Below are 10,887 nucleotides of genomic sequence, written 5' to 3' on the forward strand. Positions count from 1 at the left end.
TGATTGATTTTTGAATTGATTTTTTCCCCCAGGCCTAAAAAAATCCATTCTTAGATGCCTCGCGATTCTCTCTAAAACGATTCGATGCTCGATTATGATAAGTTAGTAATCGATTATTAAAATGATTGTTTAAATGTATTGACTTTTATTTAAAAGTTACTGTCTCCAGACATGTACAAGTCAGAAAACACATTGACTGAAAAAGGACGGGATAATGGACAACTTAGGCAAGAGTGCAGAAAAAACACACACAAATGGTCAAAAGGAAAACAAATATATATATATATTTTTTTTTTTTGTATACAGTATATACACATGATCTAATAAGATTATTAGGAAAACACATATAGGCTGTTGATCTACTTTATCACATTACATCTGACCACCTCATGTTTCATGTTCTCCACCATTAAACATGACTCAGCTAGTGACATGGAAGATCTATGGGGCAGAAGGTGACTCAGCTTGTTTAAGGCTTCAGCATGGAATGACTACACAATAAAAACCTCAGACAAAACATTTCATTCAAACTTGTGTGTGACAAATGCTGCATATGTCAAAATCAAACAAACTCTGATTCATATGTATATTCTTTTAAATCACGCATGGAAATGTACATAAAAATATTGATGCATCAGGATCTATAATCTGTAAATACTGTATGTATATACAGTATGCTTAAAGCATTTAAAAAAGTTTTGTGTTGGAGTTTGTAACATTCCAAAAATATTAATTTTGACTTAAAGATTTCCATTTTCACTGTGAATGCATATCGGTTCCAAATATCGGTTAGGGTTTTATTAACTTCTAATAATCTGTATCGTATCAGCTCTGAAAAAAACGTATATTTGGTCATGTAAAAACTACACGGATTCAACTTCAGTTGGGAATCGTATACGATCTTGCTTACTGGATACAGACATGTGGTTTAGTTGATGCACTCGATCAATAAAAGCTGCTCTGGACTGCATTTACTGTATGTTACCCGTGTGTGTTTGCTTTCATGCACATATTAATTTATTTACAAGCACAGCACACATTCATTAACATTACATTAAATGTGCCAGTGTTAGCCAGCCGGCTAAGTTTCAGCTGTACTACTTTGGCCAGATGTTATTAGAGCCATTAATTGACCAGATGTCATGTCAGCAATAAAATGCAATTTACCAAGGCACATCAAAAACACACAAAAACAGTGTCACAGATGCAACATAAAACATCAACAGACACTCCTAGAATGCATGCAGTATGTACTGTAAGTCTACTGCCTTCTGTAAATTCAGGCTTCCTTCCAGGGTCCAGTCTAAGTTCTGGTCCATTATGAAAGAGCTGATTGTCTCAGATTGGAGCCAGATAGCTGGCTGAGCTTCACTCGCTCAAATAGAGATTTCACATCTCTGTCCCATATTTTCTGATGAAAGCACCCCAGAATCAAAGGCTGCGAGCTGCTCAGCCCCCCCACTGCCTCCACAGAGGAATCCACAGCCGCTCCCACAGATACGGTGTATCCAATATTCATCCTGCCAAGCCACCAGCAGCAGCCACAGAAGAGGGTTGAAATGCAGTAGGTAAATGACGTTCATTGTCACTGTTAAATCCCAGAGAGCTTCTAGACCCACAAACACTGTAGTAGGAGTTAACTAAGATACTGTACGTACATGATGCACGCATCCGGCTGCTTATGTTGCAGGATTAAGAAGTTCTTCAACATCAGCAACCTAGTGTTAGTGTAACACAGAGGCCCAGATCAAAAGAGCAGACTCAAAGCAGCAACTTACCAGTATTCTGTCTTCTGTTTTGCCATTTTTGGTGTCAAGCTTAATTCCATAAACAAACTTGATTGACGACTTATCAAAAATCTTCCTGATGCTTTCTGCGGATGACAAAGACAACACATACACATGTGAGGTTAGAAAAATACACACACACTGGACTACTCCTTCTCTCTGTTCCAGTCTTGTTAAAGGACCAAAACTGCATTAGTGCATGTTTCAAAGGATTCAATAAAATCAAAAGCTCAAAGGATCTGCATTATTGCTGAGCAATTTTTTAAATCATGCTGTAGTCTTTCCGGTTTAGTTTGTGTTGTCCTATATTTCAGGTTGCCACGGGTTTCAGTCATTTCCACACAATGTAAAAATCAACCCACAAGAGACAGAGAACTTCAGACGGTAATATATCACAGTGCAAATTATGTCTGCATTTATTTCTCTGTAAGTCACATTAATGTTGCATGTGCAGTGACTTCAGGCTGTTTTGAAAAGCCTAGACTGCATTACCATACGACAATAACATCAGTTTGACAAAAATAAAAAGGGATATGTTGACTGTAGATGATCTATCTGCTGTCTCTGCAAGATTTTCATATGTGATCATAATTGCCCTCCAGGTACTGTATAACAAAACCACATTTAAAATACACTTTGGAACATAGCGCATGTTCACATAGTTGATAGTACACATAGTTCAATATAGTAGTAGTACGATATTTAATATGTAATCGCGATTAATCGCATTAATGCCATATTTGTCATACTCTTAATTAATCGCACATTTTTATCTATTCTAAATGTCTCTTGATGCCTTTTTGTCCCATTGTTTTTTCTCATTTTAATGCACTTATCAACTTGGAAAAGTGGATTGGCTCGCTTTTTGCAAATGTTTTTTTATTGAAAACAACATTGGTATATAGCCTACTGTAGTGTTCAAGGCCCCCCCCCCGGCATATAGCCTACTGTAGTGTCTGAGACCCCCCCCTCCCCCCGGCATATAGCCTACTGTAGTGTTTGAGACACACCCCCCCTCCCCCCAGCATATAGCTTAGTGTAGTGATCAATTTCACAGTGACATTCTCACTTGGAGCAAATAACCTCTCATACAGTGTAATACTGCCCATCAATAAAAGGGTGAAAAAAATACTTCAACAAGGGGGGGGGGGGAGTGGTGGTCAAGTGGTATTTCAGACTGGACGTGCTGCGATGATAGCTCGGTTCCCAACGACAAACACACAGATCACTTTGGTCTTGTCAATGGAATAACGCGTTTTGAGGTTTTTGGTCAAAAATATTGTGATATTTGATTTTCTCCATATCGCCCAGCCCTCCTTCAGACTTGCATTAAATCACCCCGACCTTTGGGTGGACAGGCCTTGTTCATGTCTTCATCTCATAACTGAGGGATATGTCAGGCTTGTCATTTGAACAGACCTGTCGTGGCATTTACCGAGATGAAACAATAATCCAATGAACTCTGAGTCTGTATGTTACCTGATAGGGGCTGGGTATTGTTTAAATATTTTCAATACGGATACTGGTATAGATACTGTGAATATGGTTCCTGAACCATGCCTTTTTCCATACCGTTGTTTTAACATCCGATGTGACACACTCTAAGGCTGGGCAATATATTATATTGATATTGAAATATGAGACTAAATCATCATCATCATCTTAGATTGTGGATATCGTAACATGGCATAAATGCTGTTTTCTGATTTTTAAATCCAACCTGTGACAATTTCCTGCATGTCTTTCCCCCATTTCTCACCTAGCTGTCCTATCAAATAAAGACGGAAAAATACACAAAAAAGAGGCTTATGATTCACTGGGAACCGTTCCTGTCAAACAGCATCAATGTCAATGCTTTGACCCCTGACTTGTATAGCATAATAATAATGTATACTTTGTTATTCCTGCAAAGGAAAATTACAATTTACTACACACAAGACTGAATTTCACACATGCTCAGCATCTTTATGGAGAGATGTCAGAGTGAGGGGGATGAACCAGTGACTCTCCGGTTCCCAATCCAACTCCCTACTGACTGAGCTACTGCCATCCCATAGAGGGGTGGGAACACACAGAACCAACACACTATCACCGGAACAGCCAGGCGCTGGCAGGAATTACATGATTCAGCCTCTCCATTACTGTGGCTGCACACCATCTCCACTGACGGCTTTATGAGCAAATCAATACTAAAGCAGGGACGCTGGGATTTGTCAGCCGAGTTGATGCAGTCACTCTGGATAGCCAAGCAAGTTTTTCTCTCCATGCAGGTGCGCTTATTCATATCTTCAAGTGCACATATTGTTGTACTTTTTACTTCACAACATCTGCCAGCAATAGTTGCTTTAATGAAAATGATTACTTAGTAAAACTGATATATATTATAGAATAAACTAATCATAATCCACTAAAACAATATGGTGAGACTGACTGTTAAAGAACTGTATTTTTTTGACACTTTAGGTAGGCTACATTTAGCTAATAACACTTCAAATTTTGCTACCTTTATTTCATTACTGGATAAAAATACGTCTTTCTCTACTTTTCTAATGTCTACTCGCAGCAGAATCTAAGTGTTTGTATGTTAAAAGAAAGATAGGGCATCCAAAACAAAAAATAATACAGACATGCTTTTCTAAAAACGAAACATGTCTGACATGACATATGAAACACTAGTCTGAATCACAGGTGCTGCTGGACATTCCGCCTGATGTCCCTCAATTTGGCCAGATGTCAGTCACCTGTGGGCATCTTCCAGCTGTGAATGCAATCACAAAATACCACAGCGGGTAAAGAGTTTTTTAAACTGCTATCTTTACTGCCCCACTAGACCTTCTCAGGGTTTTATTTCACTTTATAAATGCACTTAATATTCTATATCCACAACGTTCCACTTCTGGGATTTTCTTTGGAACGTACACTTTTTCCACCAAAACAAGTTCCTTCCCGAGGCTAATTTGCAGCGGCACCGTTGCTCTGTCCGGCGCTTAGCACAGCATACAACAACAGTGATTGGTTTAAAGAAATGCCAATAAACCAGAGCACATTTTTCTCCCATCCATGAATGCAGTGTGGACTAGCCAGACCCTCGTTTGCAACGCTGTGGAGGAAGGTCAGGCAATGCAAGACTAATGAAACACTGATTAAACACTTAATAATCTTAGTCATTCAAGGGATAGATGAAGTCTCATTCAGGTGACCTTCCGCAAGCCTACAGGCCATGAGGGCCCCGGTGCCCCTGGGTGCTCCTCCTGTCAGTCAGTCAGTGCAGGCAAGGCAAGGCAGGAGGAGGCGGTGCAGGTGCCCGACAGGTGACTGAATGAGGAGGCAGGGATTCCACTGGTTTAATCATCACAGTGCGTCTAATAGAGCCATTAGGAGTAATTAACGCAGCAGCTACCCTGAGCTCGTGTGTGTGTGTGTGTGTGTGTGTGTGTGTGTGTGTGTGTGTGTGTGTGTGTGCGTGTGCGCGTGTGTGCGTGCGCTTGTGCACGGACTCACTTCATGGCTTTGCTGTGACTTTGATGTAAGCTGTTGCTGTTTATGGAAAAAAAAGAATAAATATTTGTGCATTCTGTCGCGGGTTAGCTTATGCATTTTGTTGGCAAGATCCAGTGAACATCTGCCTTTATTAGTCCCTCTCTTTTCACTTTCGCACGCGCAAGCGGCAATCACTATAGCTCTCTAGCAGTAAAAAGCATATATGAAATACTCAAGGGTTCAGGTTTAGAGAGGAAACCACACTCTGAAACAGGTTTGTTGGTAAAAACGTGCCGAGCAAAACGTTCTCAGACCCACAAGTACACACACTATTATTTCCACTACGCCCCTTTTCCTCTCTGGCCTAAGCCTGAGGTTGTATTAACCTGATTCTCCCCGAAAGACAGATTTATCACAAGGTATATTTCTCTGCACTGTACATAATTCATCTGCACATTAACTGATTTACATGCACTGAGGAGAAAAAAGGTAGCCCGGAAAGCTCCAGGACTAAAGGTGTAGCTCATGACCATTATCTAATGCGTCTGTTCGGTCGCAGCCTCCGCCAAACGCGCGGAGGAAAAGCATCCCGAGTCTGAATGCATGCACGCCGGGGTTGACCGCGGTTGACAGCGGTTATAACCCGAAACGAGACATAGGCTAACGCGGAGCAAAATAACGGCGCGGCTGTCTTTACCCACCTGTGATATCCTTGCTCACACTTAGGAAACCAGAGGCAGGGATCTCTTTAGAAGCCATGTCTGTTTCTCTCTCCTATCGCCACCCCTCCTCCTCTCCTTCACCTCCTCCCCACTGACTCTCTCTCTCTCTCGCAAATGGACAAAAGGGATGGTCTCTCTCCCAAGCATTCCAGCAGAGTATCCGACTGCCCAACGCGCTTACTGGAAGAAACCCTGTGGATGTTGGGCTGGCTGTAGGAGCGACGGGAGGCGGAGGGAGTGGTGGATAGGTGGAGGGATTGATGATGAGGAGAAGGCGGGTATCAGGGGGGGATAATGAGGCAGCTGTAGTTACCTGGGAAAGCATAGAGTGCACACAAGTTAGAAATTCATGGGGAAAGGCACTGTGGTTTGGCTTCAAAAAGTTCAAAGAGCAGCGTAAAGTCAAACTAGACTAATGGTGTTTTACTACAGTATATTTAAAAATATTTAATTATGATTACAATGAGCAATTTTCGCTTTCTCTTGGGGCTTGTTTTGTTCATAAAAAAGTAAGTAAATCACTATAACGTCTACATGCTAGCAAATATGAGGCTGTACTTTTGCTTTGAGTTCAATGCTAAATTCAGCATGCTAACATACTTACCATTCGGCTCGCTCATTATGAAAACGCTAACGTGCTAATTTAGTCTTCCCTTTTTTCAAAAAATTAGCATGTATTTAAGCAGGTGTAATGTTGACCACGTAGACCATGGTAGCCAGCAGTCTTTGGCTTAGCATGTTAGCATGATAAACATTTGCTAAAAAGAGCTAAAACATAGGAACGTTACGGCTGACATTCAAAACACTTTGGTCACAAAACAAAGAATTAGACACTGGTTGGGCAACAAAAAGTTCAAGGAGCAGCGAAACCCCAAACTTACTTGCTTAAAATTACAATAAGCAATTTTCCCTTTCTCTTGGGGCTTGTATTGTTCATAAAAAAGTAAGTAAAACACTAACGTCTACATGCTTGCAGCTATGAGGCTGCACTTTTGCTTTAAGCTAAATGCAAAATTCAGCATGCTAACATACAACCATGCGGCTTGCTCATTAGGAAAATGCAAACTTAGTAAGACTAAATTAGCATGTATAATAAGCAAGTGTAATGTTCACCACGTAGAGCATGGTAAACAGCAGTCTTTGGTTTAGTATGTTAGCATGCTAAACATTTGCTAAATACACTAATACATAGTAACGTTACAGCTACATATGACAGTCAAAACACTTAGGACTCAAAACAAAGAATTGAAAACGTTTTAATGTTGACCTGAGGATGGCCCTAAATTAGATGAAACCTTTTTTTTAAATGGGGTGCATGAATGTGTACAATATTTTGTTGAGACCATAGAACGTATACAGTCTATGGTTGAGACTGACTCAAAACCACAATATGTAACCTTGGTCCTCATCACCAGGAAATCCAAAAAAAGTAATAGGATGGATCATCTGAATAGGAACCATAACTGCACAAACGTTTGTACTAATGTGGTAGCGCCGGAAGAAAATTCAGACAATCACCGGTCATTATGAGTCATCCTGTGGGAACCATGAATGTCTGTATAACATTTAATGAAAATCCATCCAACAGTGTTGGTTATTCTAAACCAAAGTGGTGGGCAGACTGTTCATATACAGTACATGTTGCTAGCGTAGCTCAAAAGACAAAGAAACTAATTGACTGGGGGGGTTATTATTCCCCCTCATTTAATTTACAAAAACTTTATCTGATTGGAACTGATTGGATTAAACGGAGTAAAATGAAAATGCTCTCAAAAGCGTTAAGTATCAACGTCAACAAGTACTGAAAAGCAAAGTAGGATATAAATAAAGCAAACAAGGGCTAACTAAAAAGCAACCAACAAACTCAATAAGAAGATATGAACAAATACTATTGTGAAAAGCTGAAATTCATTTTAGCATTGCCAACCGCAGCATAGTGTGGGACTAAAGTAATTCAGAAATAGTGGAAAATGTACTGTAACATCTGCAGCAAGTTTTGAAAGTTACATACAGTGTGCAATAAATGATGCTGGTGATTACGAAGACATGGGAGAGATTTTACAGTGCAACTGAATCTATAGTAAAGTGGTCGTATTGTGGTTAAGGATCTCTGCCTTTTTGTCTGTCCCTGCCTGGATTCAGCTGTCTGATGGCTCCGCCTGATAACTGCCTGTGAGGGGAAGGAAATGTCTCCACCAAGATGACCATCTGTGTCTATGGTTGTTGTGCTGTGATAGTCAGTCAAATCTGCTCCTAAGAGAGACAACTATTTTCTGTCTTCTAGCTTCAAAAATAAAAAAAACAACTAACAATGGACTTCTAAATTCTTTTATTTTATGCGGTGGAAATCATAAAATCGTAATCATTGTCATTTCATTTTATTTTGTTTTTATAAATAAATCACAGAGGAGCTACCCATCATTTTGGACATTTGACAGAATGAACACCATCCTTATCTCCTCACTGCTGGGTGAGTACAGACTGACACACACTTGCCTCTTTTTAACTCAGTGAATGGCATCTACTGGAAAGACTTAGAATAAATATCTCTTTCCATTAAAGAAAGTATCCTACTGGTGGATCAAACATGTGGAAGCGTCAGTGCAGTGCTGACTTAGAGCCAACGCTGTACTCTTATTTGATGCAGATATCAGTATATCCGTTGGGTATGCAGTGTTATAAATTTGACTGGGCTCTTAGCCTGCAGCTGGGAGTTTCAGGCAGTGCTAATTTAAAATGATGTGCACCCGCCAGAATCTGAATTGAGCTAATGCAAATGATATAGACAGGGCTGCAAATTCGTTGTGTTGGCTATGCCATCTTTGACAGCCATGAGTTGTGTTCAAAACTGAATGACTGTAGTAATAGTACCATGTTACACTACTGTGGTATAGCATGTGTGTCTAACAGGAAAATACAGCAAATGTGTGTACATTCCTTCTGTTCCCATGGGGATGAAAACTGTCTAAACAGTCCAGTAATTATTCCAGTAATTAAGGAAGAAGAAGCTGTCCTCTCTGTCAGATTGTGTGTGTGTGTGTGTGTGTGTGTGCGTGCGTGTGCTACAGCCTGGTAGGAGGCATCTCCGTGTTGTTATGCAGGGTTATTGTTTAATTGTGAATTGTCCCTGTTTGAATAAAATTGCATTAAATCACATTACAGTTGGTGTTGCCAACTCTTCCCATGACACATACACACACACAGAGTCATGCACAAAGACAATAACAATATAATTGTAAATGTATTGAAAACAAGTGTGTGTGTGTGTGTGTGTGTGTGTGTGTGTGTGTGTGTGTGTGTGTGTGTGTGTGTGTGTGTGTGTGTGTGTGTGTGTGTGTGTGTGTGTGTGTGTGTGTGTGTGTGCGGACTCACTTCAAGGCTGTGCTATATTTATTTGTAAAGTAGCTAAAGCTGTCAGATAAATGTAGTGGATTAGAAAGTGCAATATTTTTCTCTGAAGTGGAGTGGAAGTAGAAATTGGTCTGAAAAGAAAAGACTCAATACCTCAAGTATTGTAGGCTACTTAGTTAATGTGCTTTGTTTTATTTTCACAACTGGTGTGTGGAATATTTTCTGTGTTTCAGGTGTAGCTGAATTTGTTCTCCAAGTTGCTACATCTAAAGGTACTGGCGAAGACATTGTACAAAGACAGAGCGTGCACCTGTCACTCTTACTAACAGCATATTTGGCACAAGCATGTAAACGAAAAAAAACTAAACATAATGGAGTTTCCATTTTCCTGCAGAGACTCTAAAGGCCACTGTGTCTGTGTGGCCTCCGGGGTCAAACATCTACCTCGGTGAGTGTGTGTTGCTGCAGTGCTCCGTGGAGTCAAACACCAGTTTTGCGTGGAGCTACCAGTGGTTAAAGCACAAACCCAGCAGCGCTCTTGCCTCGACCTCCAGTCCCAGGCACCTAATCTCAGGTGACAGCTACTCCATCACCACGGTAACGAGAGAGGACGCGGGCAGCTACCGGTGCCAAGCCGAGCGGTGGGAGAACAACCGCAGCTCTGTAATTCTCTTCAGCCAGCCGGCCACACTCAGTGTGTCAGGTGAGCAGCAGCTGCAACCTCTGCACCGAGGCCTCAGGTTTCTCCCGCATGCACACAACAATACACAGGAATGGAAAGGGTGCACATACATGTGTACGTTCAAAAGTTGTTTTAGTCATGCAACAGAAAACTAGCTAGCTGCCTGGATTTACCCTGCAGAGATCTGAGGAGCAGTTATCCATATTCCTCAGGAAACCATCCATCCATCCATCCATCCATCCATCTTTGTCCGCTTACCTGGTGTCCTTTTGCGGGGGCAGCAGCTCCGACAGGGCACCCCAAACTTCCCTTTCCCGAGCCACATTAACCAACACAAAGAAAGAGGAAGGTAACGGACATCCGGCTGAAATCTGGTGGAAGTGGAACATTGTGGATATAAACATGATCCTCTGGGGACCATGATGGTCTGTAGTAACTTTACAGGCAATGCATCCGTTAGTTGTTGGAATATCTCAGTCTGGACCAAAGTGGTGGACCGATGGATTGACCTGGCCTCGCATGACTAAAAATTGCAAAAAGAATCTTATTTTTGCCTTATTTTAAAGCAGATAAATAACAACAAAAGAATGGTGTGTAATAAAATTAAGTTGCGTTCAAGGTGAAAGGGCATTACATCCTCTGCAATGAAATAAGTCAAGCACACTGTACAATCTCTGACTCAGTGTACCCGAGTGCTTTTTATCTTATTTTTGCATGTTGCTGCAATTAGACAGGTATGGCGATAATATACTACATATACACTCACCGGCCACTTTATTAGGCACAGCTGTCCAACTGCTCGTTAACACTTAATTTCTAAGCAGCCAATCACATGGCGGCAACTCAGTGCATTTAGGCATGTAGA

At 41.0% G+C, this 10,887-nt stretch overlaps 2 protein-coding genes across 4 annotated transcripts in view; one reads left to right on the forward strand and one right to left on the reverse strand.

Moving 5' to 3' along the window:
* Nucleotides 1–6,173, reverse strand: part of LOC117950138 (capping protein, Arp2/3 and myosin-I linker protein 3-like) — a 37,767-nt gene extending 31,594 nt beyond the window's left edge. For both annotated transcript variants that reach the window (XM_034880886.1, XM_034880885.1), the window contains exons 1-2: nucleotides 5,969–6,173; nucleotides 1,779–1,873 (exon numbers count right to left, since the gene is read on the reverse strand). In XM_034880886.1, the coding sequence (XP_034736777.1) occupies nucleotides 1,779–1,873; nucleotides 5,969–6,026 (153 nt within the window). In that variant the 5' untranslated portion in view covers nucleotides 6,027–6,173. The remainder of the gene's footprint in view (nucleotides 1–1,778; nucleotides 1,874–5,968) is intronic.
* A 101-nt stretch (nucleotides 6,174–6,274) lies between these two features.
* The window catches only part of LOC117950164 (Fc receptor-like protein 6), a 7,850-nt gene continuing 3,237 nt past the window's right edge, over nucleotides 6,275–10,887 (forward strand). For both annotated transcript variants that reach the window (XM_034880943.1, XM_034880945.1), the window contains exons 1-4: nucleotides 6,275–6,498; nucleotides 8,132–8,459; nucleotides 9,574–9,612; nucleotides 9,735–10,043. In XM_034880943.1, the coding sequence (XP_034736834.1) occupies nucleotides 8,429–8,459; nucleotides 9,574–9,612; nucleotides 9,735–10,043 (379 nt within the window). In that variant the 5' untranslated portion in view covers nucleotides 6,275–6,498; nucleotides 8,132–8,428. The remainder of the gene's footprint in view (nucleotides 6,499–8,131; nucleotides 8,460–9,573; nucleotides 9,613–9,734; nucleotides 10,044–10,887) is intronic.

This window comes from Etheostoma cragini, chromosome 9, assembly GCF_013103735.1.
Source record: "Etheostoma cragini isolate CJK2018 chromosome 9, CSU_Ecrag_1.0, whole genome shotgun sequence".
Lineage (NCBI taxonomy): Eukaryota > Metazoa > Chordata > Actinopteri > Perciformes > Percidae > Etheostoma > Etheostoma cragini.